The following is a 21,153-nucleotide window of genomic DNA, read 5'->3' as shown; positions in this document are numbered from 1 at the left end:
TGGCAAAAACCAGGGCAAATCCTACTAAAATAGCTGTTGACAGAAATTGCTTCACATCACAAGAAAAAAATTAAGTTCATAATTATGTGAAAGTTGTTCGATTATCAATGCTTCAAATATGGAGAAATGTGTCAAAAATATAATTTGATAAAAAAATGAGACCACTTTTAGTCTATTGATGAAGTGTCAAGAATCAATTACATCTTCAATTACAAACCCTGGGTTTGGATCATTAGGCATGTTTCCCTTGGGCTAGAATTTTGAAGTTGGCCCAATCTTCCATTGTCCTGCATAGATTCCTGTTGTGGCCAACCAATTTTGTGCTAAGCTTTGTGGCAATGGCTTGATAATAGTGATGTTGAAACTTGATGTATACAATACAGTACAATACAAGTCTTAAGGAATAACATAAAGCAGTTGATTGAGATAATTGAATAAAAAATTATAATATATTGAATTAATGCCAATTATGTCTAACATCTGAAGGTAAAACTACAATTCAATTGGCTTCAAAGCCTTCAAAAACAATTGAAACAATCTTCTATCTTCTTTGGAAGTTAAGCAGCTTAATGGAAATGGCAAAGACTGATGCAAAAAGCAAGGTAAAACCAATAACTGCACATGCGACGACGCCCAGAAAATCATGCCTGAATCCAAAATAGTCACTCAAAAATTCTTCTACTGTTATACCTATGTCAAGTCTGTCCTTTACATCTCCATATTGTGATGTAAGCATTCCATACAGAGTCCAGGAAACTGGACATGCCCAATAATACCAGCTCCACCAAGAAGGAATTTTCTGTATGCAAGAAAATGGAGCAGAATGAGATGTTGGTCTCGAGTTTATGGTCTTGAAATAAGTGTGTTGTCATTACTCACCTTTAAAGGGATAACAAATCCTGCGAAGAGGTTCCACACTCCATAGAATGCTGATGAACTGATACCGGCAATGTGGTAGTTTGGTGTCATAGCCACTGCCATCATGCCATAGAAGGTGAAGTACAATAAGGTGAAGTACATGTAGAACAAATACCAGAAGAATTTGATGAGAGTGAGTTCAAATCCCATCATTGTGTAAACGATAACACCATAGGTTAGTGCTTGTTGAAAAGCATATGGGAGCTCAATTAGGACCTGCCAGAAAAGATGAAAATTTTAGTGAAGGAAACACATGTAAATGATGATAAATAATGTAATGAATCAAAAGATAATATTCAACCTGTGCTAATGCATAGGGCATGGCCGAATACATGCCAGCAGCTCTTTCCCTGTAAAACACTGTTCGCTCAATGGTCACTACTGGCTGCACAGAATTAGAATTTAGAATACCGAGGAAGAGAACAGCAGAATACATAGATCCCATTGAATTAAGCAAATCTTGCTGCTTTGCCCTGTGTTGCACAATGTGAAAATTATATTAAATCCAGAGGGGAAGTATGAAGATTTTGAACTTATTATATATTTTTCTGCAGCTTTTACTCACCTCTTAGCGCCAAGATCCCAATACATTGTCCCAAACATCAAGGAAATGATTATTGTCACAAAAAATCTTACAGCAGTGTACTGTGGGTTACGCCAATATGAGAAATGTTGTTTCCACAAGCAAACCTTCAACTGAGAGAAAAATGACTTTGAATAGCGAGTACGAAAGCTGAGATCCTTTGAACCCGGAGCAGGTGTGCTCAGTTTTTTTATAAGCTCTTTATTTCTCCTGAAACATATCCCAAACAATTGTAGAAGTTATAGAAACAACTTAAAGTTGCAGATGCATACCTTAATGCTTGGGCAATGTCAGGATACATCTCAAGGTTGCTCAATGCTTACTTGTATAAGTCTGATTTCTTGTATAGATCAGCAAAATCAATCCCCAAAGCCACTTCATGTCCTGGAGAGGTAATATCTAACATCCAGGCAGCTGGATTGTAACCAGGTTTAATTTTACTGACTCCATTGATTCCCTTCATTAACAGCCATATGCTTTAGCAATAAGTGATCATGAACTGGAAGTTTGACTTTCTATTAATTATAGTGAAATTGTGTTTTCCACCATAACATACCTGAAAATACTTGATCAGATGGCATGAATGGTGACCCAGTGGCCCCACGTAAATCTCTTGCCCTCCTGGCTTTAATAGGAACAACTACAATGCCATATTAATCTATCAATGACGTATAGAAAATAATTAAAAAGAAGTGAATAACTCTTTTATTTTAGTAAGTTTTCTCACCTCATCAAAACCTTCAAATATATCGATGCTAGGCTGATGTATGGTGCATACAACTGTTCTTCCTGTGTCAACTGTTTTCCTAACAGTTCTCATGACAATTGCAGCAGCTCTTGCATCTAGCCCCGAAGTTGGTTCATCCATGAATATAATGGAGGGGTTTGCAACCAACTCAACTGCTATAGTTAATCTCTTACGCTGCTCGGTTGATAGACCATTCACACCTGGCAACCCAACTAGAGCTCCTTTCAATGGGGTTAGTTCAATAAGTTCCATGATTTCATCAATGAACATCTGCAACCATTTTTCAGTAAAAAAAATTAACGTTACAAGCCAACAAGCCAACAAATTTATAAGCTTTTCTGTCTTGTATCAATCTCAATAACCCACCTTCCTAGCTTCAGAGTTCACTTCTGGGGGTAATCGTAGCCATGCAGAGTAGAGCAAGGATTCATAGACAGTAACATGAGGAGAATGAATGTCATTTTGCTCACAATATCCTGAGATTCGAGCAAATGTTTCCTGCTTCTTTGGATACCCTGAAATTGTGATTTTTCCTTCTATATATCCACCAGTCTTCCTTCCAGCCAGCACATCCATCAGAGTGGTTTTACCAGCACCACTTACCCCCATTAAAGCTGTAAGAACACCAGGTCTGAAAGCACCACTCACACTTTTCAGTAGCACCAATTTTTCATCGGCGAGACCTTGGTCTTTCATTTCCTGTTATTCCACAGTAAAATGCAATTATTTACCTACTGCCATTTTATTTTTGGACAACATGCTTTCTGTTTCCAACTTCAATTATTTATCATATCTTTAGTTACCTTTGGCACGCCTATTGAGTATGTAATATCTTCAAAGGTAATGCATTGTTGTTCAAATGGAAGGATCATCCCTCTTCTCCTTTCATGAGTGATCATAACAGCAGTTTCTGGCCTCATGAATAATGACTCCACTAAGGTTATTCTTCTACCAATATCATTTCCTCTATCTGATTGCAAATTAAATTGCTAGTTATAAAAATGAAGAGGGGAGATTATTAAAGTAAAGTAGAAGAAATTATTGTTTTGCCACAATTACCTGCATTGGTTTGAATTGTTTCTTTGTTTCTGTCATCATCTTCAGTGCTTTGGTTAACTGATTTAACAGCCTGAGGTTTATGAAGTGCTGCAAATTTTTTATCCAAGGTTAGAATATACATTTAGACCACAGAAAAACTTAAATTTGGAGAGATTAACATACTGACCGTTCAGATAAGTGAGAGCCACTATATTTCCCAAATTGAATAGTAATGTGAAGCCAATTAATGCACCTACTCCTATCCAGTACCAGTAGGCATCTGAGAAGAAGCCCTTGGATTTTAATACTGCAACCCCAAGTGTTTCCGTGGAATTTGGAAATTGCTTCTATTTGAAATTTATTCGGATATCAGTATGTTTGATTTCAGTGCAAATGCACGTGTGCTTACTAGTCTGATTAAAGAACTTACATGACTCCAGCTCTCCCCAAGAAATTCATTCACAGCAACTGCATTCTGTCCATACATCATAGGCGATATCCAGTAACCCCAAATCCACCATTTCTTTATGGCATCTACGACATCAAAAAAGGCAAAGAAAGAAGTATCCTTTAAGGTTTAGTCATGTGAGCATCTGAATTTTAGTTTGTTTGCTTATCGTACCTCTTGATAGAACAAAGCCAGAATTTGCAAAAAGTATTAGCAGTATAAATGATCCAAATGTAGTAGCAGCAATCAAGTCTCTAGCCAATGCTGCAGCCAGTCGAAATAATGCAGAGGCCATTTGGTTAGTGAAAAAGAGCACAAGGTACTGCTTGAAAAACCTGTGGCAAGAAAATGTTTTAAAATCTAGACAAAATGAAATGGTAAAACTATCTTTTATAAATTCTTTTGATTTGTTACCTATGAATTTGAGGATCCAATCCCATGACATAATAAGTGATAAATACCCAAACTCCAACTTCTATGGTTGTGACTGGTATCTTGAGAATCCATAATGGAAGAGCATATGCCCATGCTGGAAAAAATAGTAGGTTCTTTTGTTTGTAGAAGACAGGAAGCTTAAAAATTGTCATGGCAAGTTCTGCCAATCCGTTAAAAGTAACCGCAACTACATCGAAGAATAAAGCCCCCATATAAATTCCTCCATCAATTAAATTGCTACGCATCATCTCTGTCCGTAGGAAGATTGTTGAGCCAATCAGCGCTGTCACTATAAGCTGTGAGTGGAAATGAAATGTATCATGTTATAATCAATTTCACAATGCTATGAGAAAAATGAATAAAGTCAGATGAACAAACCACCTGAATGAGGTTGAGGATGTGGACAAATGCATTCCTTTTCATCAACAATATTTCTCTTGCGAAGCAAGCTTTCAGTAGCTCTCTCCTTTTAACACCATATTTCTTAGTTGGTAAAACTGATGGGTGGCTTTTGCTCTTGTCAAGTGGAGTTTCAAGCTCAGTTTTTAGTTTCTTCCCTAAGTGGAATGATTGAAATGCCTCAGAAAACTCCTTGACTGTGACAAAACTATAAGGTTCATCATTACATGCCCAATACTGTTGCTGATCTTTTCTTGATGTTACCTGCAACAAATTAATTATTCAATAAGATCTAAAGCACTTTAAGAAAAAAAACACTTTTTATATTAATAATACGGAACAAAACAAATAAAAGCTAATTGTACGCTTACTTCTTGCAAGAAGTCAGCCACACCCTTTCTCTCGGGGCACTTGAAACCCATGGATTCAAAAAATGCTAGCACTTGTTCACGGGGACCCTGGTAAACAATCTGGCCATCCGAAAGTAGAATAATGTCATCGAAAAGATCATATGTCTCTGGTGCTGGTTGCAGGAGAGAAATGAGAGCAGTTCCTTTGAGAATGTGAACATACTGCTTGAGTGAATTCACAATTTGGAAAGTTGTTGAGCTATCTAAACCAGTAGATATCTCGTCCATGAGCAATACCTTTGCTGGTCCAACAAGCATCTCACCTGAAATTCAATTAAAGAGGAATTTTTAATCACAGGTTTTATTCATATACTGAAATTCGATAATTTTATAATCAGAGGTTGTTTACCAGTGGTAAGTCGCTTCCTTTGTCCACCAGAAATCCCTCTTAGCATGTCATCCCCAACCATTGTATCTGCACAAATTTCCAGTCCTAAAACCTTCAAGTGGTAGGCAGAATTTAGTATTCTATCAAGTGATTCATGAAAATACTTTCATATTCTTAGAATGCTCTTTGTGATAATACCTTTATAATGTAATCTGTGACCACATTTGTCTTCATTCCCTCTGTTGATGCCGCCTGGAACATAAAAATTCAACAAAATAAAATGCCACGAAATTGCACATTATTCAAAATCATCATTCTAGAACAGATGAATTGCTATGTTATCACCTTCATGAAGACATCAAGATCAGGATCTGGCTTTATGTTTGCTGCTTTTTCCCTTCTAGCTAACTCCGCTAACATATCTGCAGAAATGTGAACCAATACTTCAACAATGTAAACCGCTGAACCAAATTCTGGAAATTAAAACGTAGGTTTAGAAGATTATGTAACTAAGAATCATTAATTCAACTAACCGTAGCGAGAGCCAACCCCTTGGCATCTTGCAGAGAAGGACAAGGTTTCTCTCACTGTCATTTCTGGGATATGAAGATCATGTTGACTAATATATGCTGCACTTCTTTGAGGCACAAACTCATTCATTTCATGGCCATTGTAAGTGATATTCCCTGAGAGCTGAATTAGAAATCTCAATGTTTAATCTGTATATTAAAAATCAAGCTAAAATCCACTGGAGAAATAATCAAAGCTGTTAAAAAGAGATTTCCACCTTCAAATCTGGGTCCAGTTTTCCAGCCAATGCCAACAGGAGAGTGGTTTTTCCAGAAGTTGGAGGACCTAAAAGCAGTGTCATTCTGCAAATCTTAGACAAACCAAGGTTCTTGTTACATAAAGACTGAAAATTTCAGTACACTGTTAAGCCACCATTTGAACTAAAATAGAACAAATAACAAATAGACAAATGCCCAAATTTTAAAGAATCCATTTGACTCAAACAGTCCGGGGTAAAGGTAAAATTGAGTAATAAGTCATTTCATGAATATATATGAACCTGCTTCCCACCTGCAAGGCTTGATGATTCCAGTGACATCCTGAAGAATGCGCAGGTGCTTTTTTCTACTGGGAAGTAAATGGAGATAGTTCAAGAAACCCTGTCGCATGCATGGAAGCAATAAAGTTAGTTGATTCCGAAAGAAGAAAACTTAGTGAAACATTGAAAAAAAATAAAAATTTGTAACTGGGAATGCATTTTGTATATTTGATTTTTGGTTACCTCTGCATTGTTAATGAAGAAGTTGAAGTAAGTTGGCAAAGCTCTTCTTCCTACATGAGCTTCTGCATCAACATTTAGATTTTCAAACCTGACTTCAAGCGTGGGAATTTCGATTCCAACCCTTTCAAATATTGAAGAAATGTCACAACTCAATCTTATACAAATGAAAATCAAAATTCACATCCACAAGCAAAACAAGTGTTCATAAAAAACCGCCTAACTTATACACTAAAGAATATAAAAACTCATACTCGATCTTTCAAATACAGATAAATTCACGGATTATCCATATAATTGACGTTTTATTATTTTTAAATTATAAAATAAAAATGTATTGATTTCTTGTAAAATATAATAATATATGTAAATTAATATTAAAAAAATCAATAAATTTCTAAGTTAATTCAATTTTTGGAGAAAGATGACCGGAGATTAAGTTTCCTTTTAAATAATATGAAATGAAGTGTAACAAGAAATGGCTGGAGATTAAAGATGAAAGAGTGTAATTTTTTAAAATAAAATATGGAAAAAAAAAAGTAAAATTAGTACAATTAAATGGATAAAAATAAGATCTCTTTAACCGTTTGACACTTTTTTATTTTATGCGGGTGTACTTGTGGGTAACCACCTGCAAAAGTCAAAAGTTATGCGGGTACGGATTTAAAAATATATAAATTGTACCAGTTTTATCAACGGAACCACCGGCACTACGTACATTTTGTTTGATCTAATTTCACTAATCTCCCTCCCCTAATCCATAAATTAATTAAACAACCCTCGTAATTTAAGAACAATTAAATGGAAGGAGGTTTTGAAATTTTACGTAAATCTAAAATATCTTATATAAAAATACTTGTATTTTGAAAATATCTTATAAACAATGTTTTAAAAATAAAAACAAAATAAAAGAATATATATTTTTTATATTTAAAATATTTAAAAATTGTCAAGAAAACACCAAATTTTTTGTTTATAATCAGAAATCTTCTCTATATTTATTGGATGAACAAATTTGAAATATAATAATTGGATTGATAATAATTATATCAAATAAATTAAAATTTTATAAATATAACAAAAACTCCAAACCTAACTCTTTACTTTACAAATTTTAATACTCTATTTGAAAACATCCATCTCGTAACTACTAATTTCGTGTGTTCGTTTTCGAAGAACACTAGAAACGTGAAAAGTTAGATATTCGTACAAATTGAAAAAAATCATCACTCTCATCTTCCGAGAATGCATTTTTTCAACGTACTCGGATCAAATAAGGTTGCCCAAGATTTCCAAAAACGAAAACAGAAATTCGAAACCGGTAGAAAATGAAAATCAAAGCTGAATTCTTACCTATCCAAGCGGTTCCTGAGCTTCAATAAGAACTTCTCGTTGTCTTCTTCAGTGTGTCTCACCAATCTGTCAACCAGATTCTTCCTCTCTCGAGCTTCAAGTTTACTCACATCAACCTCTAAACTGCCGCCGTCCGCCGTGCCCATCAATAAACCTTTCTTTAAACGACTGTAAGTCGGAAGCCTCTCAAGTGCAGCCCATTTAAGTGCCTCTTCATCGTCACTTTCCTTTTCTCTAAACGAGTTTGAGAAAGCAGCCGCCACCGCCATGCTGCCATTGTCCCTCCATATCGAAAGGCCATTCGACTTGGTCGCCTGTAAACTGTGACGATCTTGACGTTCCATTTCTAAATATGGAGAAACCAGAAGAAGTATGGATTAACGAGAAAGCAGAATGAAATTTACGAACACTTCCTCTGATATGTAATGCAAGCTTTCAGTGTTAATTTATAGGCAAATCGCTGGCAGTTAATTAAAAAATATATATATTTTAAGGGTAACTAAGAACTCTCTCGAGTTCAACCGTCTCTTCCAAAATAAAACCAAACATACTAAATAAAATAAACTCAAGTCCAATAATTAATTCTACAATCAAACAAATAAAAAATTTAATTTTAAAATATCGTTGGAATAATTTTAGACTCATACTTTTTCTTATACACATATACTATTTTTTTGTCGTTTAAACTATTTTTGTTGTGGTTGATTAAAATATTCCTTTGTTAACATTAAACTAATGATGATCATGCATCTTAACCATTAATATGATTATTATTAGTCTAAATTTACGTATAATTTTTATCATTTTTACAATTACATCAATGATGTCATTCAGCCATGCATATATATATATTTTTTTAGGGTTGCTAAAATAAGTCATTTTGGTCACATGTTAAAACTGATTATTATAGTTTAATTACTAATGTAAACATTAATTAATCTCATAATTGATCACATGTTTAAACCTAAATTTGTCTTCTAGATTGAATTATGGATGACAAAGTTTTAATGGTTCATTATTGGAGAAAAAATCATGTTCGTTCGTTTAATTTGGACATGTTTGCTTTAATAAGAACAATCACTTTGACAAGACCTTCCATTTTAAAAGCCATTAATATCTAATTAGAAAATACAAAAACAAGAAAATAAATGTTACGAAAATTATATTTGTATAATACGATAAATAAAAAAAATATTTTTATAGAAAAAGTCATAAAATTTGGATATGAAAAAAAATACAAAATGTGTAAATAGGAGTTTAATATGATACATTATCAATAATACTTTTAAAAAAATACTTCAATACTAAACATAATTTTAAAACTTTTCATAGATTTTCTGTTTAATAATTCAAATATAAAGTATATAATTGATTATTAAACTTAATATAACATAATATATAATCAAAATTTAATCATTATAGAAAATTATTAGGAAAGATTAGAGATTTAAATGATAAAAAATTGTGTTTTTTTATTTTATATGGTTATGATATTATGATAATTAATTAAAAATGTAAAAGACATTTTTATACTTTAAAAAATTTATAAAAAAGGGAAAACTAAAAAAGACAAAAATTTGTGTTTAATACGGAAACGTATAAAATATATTTTTAATACGTTTTGGATTCAAAAATTCGAAATAACTAGTTTAAAATGCAAATTAAATAGAAATGTATATAATTCGTATTTTTATTAATTAGGGGCAAATACAAACTATAGCCTAATCTAAACAGCTTACTTAAAAATTTAATCAACTCATGCTTGTAAAATCGTTATTACTCAGGTTGTAGATTAAGTGTACAAAAATAATGATATATTGAAACTAAAGTTCAATTTCATCGTACTGCATGTACTGCTTCCACTATGAAGCAGGAATTTCAGTGTTTCTTTTTTTGTTTTGTTTTTGTTTGCCTTAATGGTGCTTTCATTGGGAGATTGAGAGAAAGAGATTAATTTTTTGAAAAATAAATGTTTAATTATATATTTTAATGAATTTAATTAGTCTATTTTATACTTAAAAATGAGATTTAAAAAAATAGTCTAATACAATAAATATAGTATAAGGTAATATTATTCACTTGCTTACTTTTAGAGGTGGTAGATTTGACCCGAACCCCCTTTTTTAGCCTGACCCAATCTCTTTTTTTAAGTCCAGCTGATGGATGTCATAACCCGCTAGTATAACAAGTCGTGCTAGAACCATGGATTGGTCAGTTGTGCCTAAACTTGAAAATTAAGCCCAGCATGACCCCCAACCATTCTGCATCCATACGGCCATTGAGGCCAACAGCCATTAGGCTGGTAGCCTGTTAGTTAACAGCTCAACCTGGCTTGTAACAGATCTAGACGTAACCCGACTTGCTAGCACGATGAATCACCATTACATGCATTAAATTTGATACTCAATTTCCATTATTAAAACTTTAAAAAAATTTTCCAAACACTTCAATGTATCAAAGATAATGATCAATTTTAACGAGCAAATTGCATGGTATTGATTTCTGTATACGGACAGAGTGATTCAATTGATGTGAAAAATGCTGAAAACACCATAAATAATTTTGCAATTTGTTATTTCTAAACATATTTTGCATTATTAGAAGCATTTTCCGAAAAGCAGCCACCCACCAAACACATGCATCTAAATAATTTTTAATTAGCAAAAATTATAAAATAAAATTAAAAATAAAAGTAACAAACAACCACCTGAACTTTTATTTATATATAAATTAGATTCTATGTATACACAAGATGTCTAACTAGATAAGAGTTTACCAACCCACCACATTTCTCACCTTTGGCAGCCACAATATTGATTAATACAAATTAGTGGGGTAATTAAAATGTTTTAATTGTTCTTGGTTGTCATTAATAATTCCACATGGAATAAAAATTAAAAATAGTGAAATAAACATGCCAAGCCAAAGCACACAAGACACAAGTATCATCAATTTGTCAAGTATGTTTGATTATTAGACTTAGGGTTGGATTTCTTTATAATATAATACATTTTGATCATTCATTGTAACATTGAATGTGAATTTGTGATAGAAAATAGGCACAATTAAGGCACGATATTTGTATCCACGTTAAATGATGAGGTGGATTTGAAGAAGAAATGGGTGTAAAGGTGACTTAACTTGTTAGGAGTTGAATTATCAAAGAAATTATATTTTTTTGAAGAATGTCATCGTGTAAAGTTTAAAAAAAAAATTATGAAAAGGTTGTTAATTGTTTGATTAAGAAAAATAATATTATGTATACATATTTTTTTATATATAATTTAAGTACATAATAATGTGTTATCATGTAACTAAATATTACTTTATTTTAAATTTAAAATCATCCAATCACACGATAATACATCATCTATATACTCAAATTATATACCAAAATTGTATTCATATAATTTTATTAATTTAGAAAATGTAATAAGGTTAATTTTTTAAATTTCAAATGCGAGGGTTTGCTTGATACAACTTCTTCAAATTAAGCAAATTGAAGAAGGGCTTGTTAGACTTATGGATTAAAGGGTAATAATTTTGTTGGGTAAAATATAAAAAGAGTTTTTCTATATTAATTTTTCAAAACAGGGTTTTATATATAAGAATAAATCAAGTCAAATTTACAAAATAAAATCAGGATTTCTTTTTTGTTTAACATTTTTAATGAGCTAAAAAGGAGCTTATAAGAGAAGCATTTTAAACCCCACAAATCCTAAAATAGTTTATTTAAAGCCCTATAAACACATTTTGAATTCAACCAAACAACTTAAAAGGTTTTTATAACTTTGAACAAGTTTTTTTTTTTTTTTTTTCCAACCAAATAGAATTTAATTATCTCAAAATTAAAGGGCTTTCTATGAAAATAAAATAACTTATTTTAAATAAATTGAAATTAAGAAAGTCAAAGGGATTTGATTCTCCATTATCTTCATTGACTCATTAGATTTGTTAACAATTAGTGTTAATTGTGTTGCATATTGTAAAAATGTCATTTGTTTTAAAGATTTTGTTGATCATTGAATTAAGGCCAAAAGATTTATTCCCATCCAAAAATTACTCTTTTCCTAAAATTTTATCCGTTGATTTTAAAAAACCTAAACAATCACTTCTCTATTAAATTTTACTATTCTTATCAAGGCAAAGTCATCATTTTGAGATTTTATTTACAAAAAATAATTGATTCCCATTTCCAATCTAACAATTTCCTTTTATTTTAATTTTAAAAAGTTACCTTTTCACCCCTGCCATCTTGAGCTCTTAGGGTTTCTATATTTTACGGTTAATACCGCCCCCCCTAAAAGTTTAAAACATTGCACCTATATTCCCAAAAATTCATTTCCTTTTTCTCATGATCGTTCTTCTCAATGATTCACTCAAGTGTGTTATCAACCACTCCGATGTCACTTTTTCTCTCTCTCCAGTGGTTTCTTATATAGAAATCATAAAAAATTATGGTTGAAATGGTCAGATTTTATTACACAAATCTGCGTGTTGGCCAATGTATTGATCCATATGATAAAATCTGACTATTTTGATTGAATTTTTGGTGATTTTCACACCCAGAAAACCACTGGAGAAGGAGAGGAGATGCTGTTAGAGATTCACTTTAGCATGTTATCAACGACTCCGATGTCACTTTCTCTCTCTCCCCAGTGGTTTCTTATATAGAAATCATAAAAAATTATGGTTGAAATGGTCAGATTTTATTGCACAAATCTGCGCGTTGGCCAATGTATTGATCCATATGATAAAATCTGACCATTTGGATTTGGTGATTTTCACACCCAGAAAACCATTGGAGAGGGAGAAGAGATGCTGTTAGAGTGGTTAACGATGCGTTGGAGTGAATCATTAAGAAGAACGGTCGTCGGAAAGAGGAAATAAATTTTTGAGGTGTAAGTGCAATGTTTGAACTTTGAGGGGGATAGCAAAACTTTAGATAATGGGGGTAAAAAAGTAATTTTTTTAAAATTAAGATATGAAGGAATGGTTAGTTTTAAAATTTAGATGGAAAATGGGAATAAATTTTTTTAAATAAAATCTCAAAATAATAATTTTGTTTCTATAATAACAATAAAATTTAACAGATGAGTGGATGTTTAGATTTTTTTAAATCAATAGATAGGAATTTAGGAAAAGAGTAATCTTTAGGAGAAAATAAATTCTCTGGCTTTAGAAATAATAAGTCAATCGCTTAATTTGAATAATTGGTATGAGGATATCTCAAGTTTATCAGGACTCTAAATCAATAAATAAAAATTAGAATTAATAATATAAAATTGAGACCTAAATTGGAAATTTTTTTATATGGTGTGAAAGAAATTATTTTATTTTTTAAATAATTTTATTAATAAAATATTTAGAGTTATTATATATTTATTTAATAATAAAATTATTTGTACTTATTTTTAATATATATATATATATATATATATATATATATATATATATATATATATATATATATATATATATATATATGATGTATTTTTATATAATTAAATGATTTTAAATTAAAAAATACATAATTATATTACTTATATACTTAAATTATATAATAAAAATATATATCAAGTCAGCTCTCTTTATTTAATAAGCCACGTAATCTAAATGCACGGGAGAATTTAGAATTATCAACGGTGTTGTTACTCCATCAAAATACCCAATATTAGGGTTAAACCAGAAAATTACACATCCTCAGGGGATTCATTAGATAGTTTTTCTACAAAGTACGACCATCTTTTTATATCATGGAGGCATGTCCTTGGGCAAACATACTGAAGCCAGAGTCTTCGGAAAACATAGGGGGTAATAGTGATTCAACAAAAGTTCAACCGTCAAAAAAGTTCTAAAACGACAAGTCGAAAAAACATCTTGTCTTCAGTAAAAATGACGTGTCGTTTAGTATTAAAAGATTTATTCATGTCTGGTAAATATCATTTAGGTAAACGACAGTACAAGATTTAACAAGGAAAACTATTTTTTTAAAACTTTAATCAAATATTGAATATTATTCTTATAATCCATGAACCAAAAAAAAGAAATAAATAAATAACAACACAGGATTTTCTATCATAGAGAATTAGGATTTGGTTTCCACCAGTCCTGGAGGTTAAATACCTTAATCCCTACCATAAAATTGCAAAGAGCACTGTAAATGCAACTACAATAACTGCAACTACTCCTAGAAAGTCATGCTCAAAGCCAAAATAATTTTTTAAGAAATCTTCTACTGTAACACCAGTTTCAATTTTGTTCTGTATATTTGTGATGTAATTGACCCATATAAGGTTCAAGATACTGGGTATACCCAATAGTACTATCTCCACCGTATGGAAATTCTCTGTAAGAAGCCAAGTGAAAGGAAATAGTAAAATTTTCAATGTTTTTGAGGCGAGGGAAACTGGCAATTGAATGGAGTTGAAGGGTAGCCTATGCTTACAGTTCTTGGGATGATGAACGCGGAAAACAGGCTCCGCATTGCATAGAATGCAGTTGAAACAATGGAACCATCATACCGGAGAAGGTGAAGTAGAGAAATGAGCAACAGGTGAAGAATATATACCAGAAGAACTTAGCAGCATTCCATTCGAATCCGAACATTGCATACCCCAAAAGGCCGTAGGCTGCAGCTTGACAGAATACATAAGGAAACTCTACCACTATCTGAAAAAACAAACAGTAAGTTAAATTTTAGTTAACAAATTCACAGATTGAGTGTCCTGGAACTAACATGTGAAAAGTAGTTACTTGTGCAAGTACATATGGCATTGCTGAATACACTCCTGCCGCTCTTTCTCTGTAGAATACTGTCCTTTCAACAGCAACCACTGGCTGCACAGCTGTACCGATTTGGATGCTGAGGAAGAGAACAGCAGCATACATGGAACCCATTGCATTTAACAGATCTTGCTGCTTGACCCTATGTCAAAATTAAGATTATAAAGTTGAAGAAATATAACATTCCTAGGCAGTTTCATATGCAATTTTAAAGTAAGATTTCCACTTGTAGTTTAATGAAAACATTTATCATCATATGATACCTTGAAATATTCTGTAAGACTCGAAGAATTGTGACCCAAAGGCCCAACATAAATCTCTTGTGCGCCTCGCTTCAGTAGGAATAGCTGCATTCTCATGTTTAATGAGTCATACTCACGAAGAGTCCGAAAGAAACATCAAGTACTATTTTGAAGGAGTATTAAAATGATACAGACCTCCAGATGGAGCAGAACTACCTCTTACTGCAGTGTTCTCCTATGCTGATGACTGGAGAATTCCTGCAGCAGCTTTTCCAGGGGAGTCTCCCACCAGCTCAACTACTCAAGACCGTTAATAACATTCCAGACTGTTTTCTCCACTAGAATATATTCAATGTAATTAATCACAGACAAAGATTCATTCACAGCAGAGCATATGTATTTGTTTCATTCATTAATGGAATGTTTACATTTAACAATCAAGTTTGCTGTCAATGTTACATATCCATAGCAAAATACATTCAAAAGAACAGGACACTCTACACCCTTTTCAATCCCCAAGCACTGCTCCAGCTCTTCGAGAGGCTGTCTCTCCCTACTTCACCTTCTTTTCTTAAAAAATCTCCCCTTTTCTCTGTCCTCCCAGTCTTTTTATACTCCTTTTCCATTCCCTCGCGCCTGCTGCTTCTCTCAGGGAATGTCATCTCATCTTTTAAATTCCCTAGGATCTGGTACATGCTCCTTGCTTCCATTACCTGCTGCCTTTGACTCATAATACTTTCCTGGCTTGATTGATCATCTTGTACTCTCCTTATCTGGCTGCCACTTGTCATTCTTCCTTTCTCCCTTGATTTCTTCTTAACATATACTTTTGCCCTAACATAAAATTTCTCACCTCATCAAGAGCTTCAAATATGTCAATGCTTGGTTGATGGATGGTGCATAAAAACTGTTCTTCCTGTGTCAAACGTATTCCTAACTGCTCTCATAACAATTGCCGCAGCTCTTGCATCCAGACCTGATGTTGGCTCATCCATAAAAATGGTAGATGGGTTTGCTACAAGCTCAACTGCTAAGGTAAGCCTCTTTCCCTGCTCAGTTTACAAGCTATTTACACCAGGCAAACCAATAGTGCTCCTCTCAATGTAGTTAATTCAAAAAAGCTCCATGACTTCCTCAATGAACATCTGAGAACAACAGGTGAAACTATAAATTAGTGTAACTGCAGCCATAATGTATTCAACATCAAGCTTCTTCCAGTGAACTAATTGACAAAAGGAGAAAAAATGACAATGAGCTTTTAAGGAATTTCACAGATCATCCTTCTAGTTTCGGAATCAACTTCATGGGGTAATCGAAGCCAGGCTGAGTAGATCAAAGACTCTTCTACAGTAACGTGATGAGAATGGATGTCATTTTGCTCACAGTATCCTTAAATACGAGCAAATGTCTCTTGCTTCTTTGGGTAACCTGAAATTGTGATGTTCCCATTAATGTACCCACCCGTTTTCCTTCTAGCCAACACATCCATCAGGGTGGCTTTACCAGCACCACTAACACCCATCCTGGAAGAACCCACGTGACTTCAGAATTAAAACTCCCAGTGGTTCAGCTGATTTTGGCAAAAACTTTGACATTAAGGATTCAGACTTTACAAGATAATTAAAGACAAACACAGAAATGTAAGCAAGACTCATTCAAAGTTATTACTTTTCTCCAACCATATCCAAGGAACACATTAACCACTATCGCATTCTGCCCATACATCAAAAGTGAACACCAATAAGCCCATGTCCACCAATCCTTAATGTCCTCTGTGTTATTAAACAAGAAAAAGAAAAAATATATCAATAATTTGAAAAAAAAAATTTAAGGGTTCTATTAACATGTGCACTTCTCATACCTCGTGAAAGGACAAATCTACCCAATGCAAAAAACAGGAACAATGCAAACGCACCAAATGTATTAGCAACAACCATGTTCCTGCCTGTTGCAGCAATCAGTCGGAACAATGCAGAAGCCACCAGGTTGACTATCAAGAGCAGCAGGAACTGCTTAAACAAACTGCAGCATGTTGATCACCTTGTAAAACAGTTGTGTTAATTGAAAAAATATATGTAAAACTCTTTACTAGTTCCTGGCAATTTCTTTTATCTTTTAACCTTTTGACATTGGGATCAAACCCAATTGCTTAATAGGTTGTGAATACAAACACATAAACCTCAACTTGTGTGAAAGTATGAGGGTTGTCAAGTAATACTTATGAGATGCTTTAAGCACACACCCGTATGTGGGCATATATAGCAGAGGGTGTTAATTGAGTAATTTATTTATGAATCATGTGTATGGAAAGCAAAATTGCACTAGTGATTCCTCATGTGATCAGCGAAATACTTCATGCATGCACCCGTAGTAAGGATGACCTTAGTGGATTTTGAGCAATCTACTTATGAAATTATGTGCATGGAAAGGAGGATTGTACAGTGATTCCTTGTGTGGTCAGAGTTCCTGTTCCTATGCACCCTAGTTCAGTCGGTAGTTGCTATGCACACCTACTTGAATTGATTGAGAATGAGAAAGAAGTATCGTGCTAGGTTTCATGAAATAATAAGAGATGAATGACGAAACATATTGTCATTGAGATTCAGATTGAAAGAGTGGATAACCTTGATGAAGAAGCTTAATTTGTACAATAGTACGTTGAGATGAGATAAATAAAACATAATGTCATTAAGAGAAAGAATGATTGAGAAGCCCTAATGACATGAGTTGTGTGCAAAGATTATGCTAACTATAAGTTGAGGAACACTATACATCAAATGATTGTTTATAAGTTGTGCACAAGTAAGGTGTCTACTCATTGTTTTCACACTCATGTTTTCTCTTTAACTGTTTCGCGGGTAGAAGATGTGTAGAGTAGGGTTGTAGGAGAAGATAGGGTTACCTAGAATAGTTATGTTATTTATCTTTAGAAAAATGTTACGTTAGAGTTTTAATAATGATTATAGAAAATATATTTTGTGTTAACATCTTTAGTGAGTTTTCAAACTATTTCTTAATTGTCCTTTTTTTTTATCTGCCCTTACCTCAATGTTGATAGTTTATATTAATAGACAAAGAGGAAGAGCTACAGGTAGATACTATATCTAAGAATTTCTAATCCTAGTAAATTTATTTATATTCTAATTATACAAGAATAACATAATTACATTGATTGTATAATCTCAGTTTAATAAAAATTGATTGTTTACTCATATAAACACAAGACAGAATCGGAAGATAATCTCACATATATTGAGGAATTCAACTGTCAAGTGAAAATCTCCTTGTTGCCTCTAAGTAATAAAACTTTGATCCGCATTCTAACTTGACTTGTAGGTAGATGATGTATCTTGTCATTGTCTTTACAACTTGCCATTAGGTAGTCACTTCTTGAATGTCAATTTACATGAGTGCGGACATGGAGGAGTTTTATCATTAAATGGTTCACTGGTTCACCAAGGTCCAACTAACGTATTCAAAGTTGAGAGAATCGAAGAATTCCATTCAGTGATTTCATTTCCTTTATCTTATCTGTCAGTGAAACAGTGTTCTGTTTTTTGTTTGAGCAGCCAATATAATTATATTGAACTTCCACTCTCAATTTAGATACTTTTAAGGATGGTTTTTTGAGTATGAGCATTTTTCATTATATTTAATTATATTGAAAATTAAAAAACTTGATGAAATTCAATATTTCAAAATCAACAATATTACATGAAAATTGTATTAAACTTAATACTCGGTGTTTATTGGTTTTATTCAATATATATATTTGTGGTTCTTTCTTAGAATCTTTCTTCTTCCTAAGTTAACAGTAGTAAAAATAAAAATTTAAATAAATTATTAAATGGCAACAAATTCTTGTTAAAAATTTAATTGAAAAAATTACAATATATTTAATTATTACAATATAATTAAACATTTGATATTATGTCATATTTTGTGTGCAATACATAATAGGCCAAATGACTTATTCTCACCTAAGTTTTGATGTGTTCTCAAAGTTACACTTACGAGATTTGAAAATCCAAAGTCCTACCCATGAATCAATTGCAGTTAGAATTTTCTATTAGAGATAGAGGTAAAATCGTTATTTTATTAATAATATTAAAAAATATAAAATTCATTTTTTTTAAAATTTTTAAAACTACTAATTTTATTTTTATTTAAAATTTTTTAACTTTAAAAAATTATATTTTTCTCTCAAATTTAGAGTTTTTTTTGTCCATTTGACCATCATCTTTAACATTGATGATCCCATCCCTCCATCTTAAACCATTGATCAACACATAGGAAAAGATATGGAAACACTGGTAGCTGCTGGAGATCTCTTCTTTTAATTTTCTTCATTCTTCTTTCAGAGGAGGTTGCAAGGCTGTATCATAGGAAAAGTTTTCTGGATTCTTGTTAGCAGAGTCTAAAGAGGCGGCGCTTTATTTAATAGTGTTCACATTTGCTTTCGGGAATCTGCTTTTCTTAATTTTCTGCAATTGGTTGCTTTACACTCATTCTTCATTATCGTGCTTTATTAAAGACCTTGCTTTATAAAAAGACAAATTAAAGCAACCAATAAAATTGTAAAAGGGGCGGCAATTATTTTTCTTTCAGGAATCTGCTTTTCTCAATTTTCTGCAATTCTTTGCTTTACACTCATTCTTAAGAATCTTTCATTATAAAATACAAAGTAAAGCAAGTCAAATTGTCAAAGGGACGACAATTATTTTGCTTCAAGGAAACTTACGGTAAACGAAAGGAAGGACAATTAGAATAGCCAGGAAAAAGCTTTGTAACCATTTGTCCAATTGCAAGGTTTCACTTTGCCCAATAGCTAAATAGCCAAAAGAATAGTATTATATGAATAAATAATAATTTATTATTATATAATTAAATAATTAAAAATTAAAAATAAAATAATATTTAATTATATTATAATATATAATTATTTGTACATAAAATTATACACATACTTTGATTTTAGCTAAAATATTCCTCTATCTTCAATTCATTATAACCATTTGAAACACAGGACGGTAGCATTTTCACAAATACAAACACATTTGATAACTTCACCTTTCATCATTCAATACCATGGCTGAAGCAATTGTTTCTTTTGCCTTACAGCAACTGGGTTCAATTCTTTCTGAGCAGACGTCTGGCTTCATCAGAAAACAAGTGATATTGTCGGGCATTATTACCAAGCCATTATGGTAGAGTTTTTAAGTTCAGTCGGCGGGATTGAGAAGAGTAATAAAAATAAAATTTTAAATGAATTATTAAATGTCAACAAATTCTTGTAAAAACTTAATTGAAAAAATTACAATATATTTAATTATTACAATATAATTATACAATTAACATTTACCACATTTTGTATGCGATACATAATACAATAAAATTATATGTATAATTTTTGTGTATAAGTTTTATATATAACTTTATATACAAATAATAATATATCATTATATGATTAGATATTATATTATCTTTAATTTTTAATTATCAAATCACATAATAATATATCATTATTTATGTATAAAATTATATATATAATTTTACTCTACATAATAATGTACAAAGGAAAACTTTGACTATTAAACTTTTGTCAATGGAATTATTATTTTCATCTCTAAAATGATAATTTTAGGATAAAAATAAAATTATACCGACAATAAAATGTTATATGATTGTTATGAGATAAAATTGATGGTGGTTTAATATTTGAGCTAAAATTTTTTTAATCTTCATTTAGGGGAGTCTTCTTTTAAATGAGGTTTTTTTTTTATTTTAAATATCAAAGAATCTCACTTAAATTAAGATGTTATTTGTTAGGAGTAAATCAATCACATTTAATATTAATAATTGCCCTTCATAATTAATAAATTAAATAAATCAAGAACGTAATTTTAATATAGGGAAAAGAACTATTTCCCACCCATTTTTTAGCGCATTCTCAAAAGCATACTCATATCAGATAAAAAACCTAAATATCCACCCAAAGTTTAATCTGTTTGTTCCACCCACCTATTTTCTGTTAGATAAAGGGGTAATTTCGTCATTTTATCAATAATATTAAATAATTAAAATTTTATTTCATTTTACCCCATTAATTTGAAAAACTAACATTTGTCCCCTAAATTAAGTTTTAAAAAATTCACTTTTCCCCCCTGAAATGCAGCC

The 21,153-nt window shown here is 31.9% G+C and overlaps 1 protein-coding gene and 1 long non-coding RNA gene across 3 annotated transcripts; both read right to left on the bottom strand.

Moving 5' to 3' along the window:
* Window positions 1-430: 430 nt before the first annotated feature.
* Window positions 431-8,442, bottom strand: LOC123217994 (pleiotropic drug resistance protein 1-like). Of its 2 annotated transcripts, none has more exons than XM_044639135.1 (24): window positions 7,949-8,442; window positions 6,599-6,719; window positions 6,388-6,476; window positions 6,095-6,179; window positions 5,841-6,000; window positions 5,653-5,729; window positions 5,506-5,559; window positions 5,329-5,419; window positions 4,941-5,242; window positions 4,552-4,833; window positions 4,150-4,466; window positions 3,910-4,070; window positions 3,718-3,821; window positions 3,475-3,634; window positions 3,309-3,395; window positions 3,053-3,219; window positions 2,616-2,948; window positions 2,229-2,519; window positions 2,058-2,141; window positions 1,825-1,958; window positions 1,484-1,711; window positions 1,220-1,391; window positions 880-1,134; window positions 431-799 (listed from the first exon to the last, which is right to left on the bottom strand). In XM_044639135.1, exons 1-24 carry the CDS (start codon window positions 8,290-8,292, stop codon window positions 542-544), a joined length of 4,356 nt encoding a protein of 1,451 aa, XP_044495070.1. In that variant the 5' UTR covers window positions 8,293-8,442; the 3' UTR covers window positions 431-541. The 2 variants fall into 2 exon arrangements, with proteins under 2 accessions (XP_044495070.1, XP_044495069.1); XM_044639134.1 differs by having other exon boundaries at window positions 3,475-3,631.
* A 6,913-nt stretch (window positions 8,443-15,355) lies between these two features.
* Window positions 15,356-17,690, bottom strand: LOC123218658. Its single transcript, XR_006502726.1, has 2 exons — window positions 16,838-17,690; window positions 15,356-16,748 (listed from the first exon to the last, which is right to left on the bottom strand). It is a non-coding gene; the product is annotated as an uncharacterized LOC123218658 (long non-coding RNA).
* Between the last annotated feature and the right edge of the window lie 3,463 nt (window positions 17,691-21,153).

This window comes from Mangifera indica, chromosome 6 (assembly GCF_011075055.1).
Source record: "Mangifera indica cultivar Alphonso chromosome 6, CATAS_Mindica_2.1, whole genome shotgun sequence".
Lineage (NCBI taxonomy): Eukaryota > Viridiplantae > Streptophyta > Magnoliopsida > Sapindales > Anacardiaceae > Mangifera > Mangifera indica.
The sequence above is the reverse complement of the archived record's forward strand: the minus strand, read 5'-3'. Positions and strand labels throughout refer to the sequence as shown.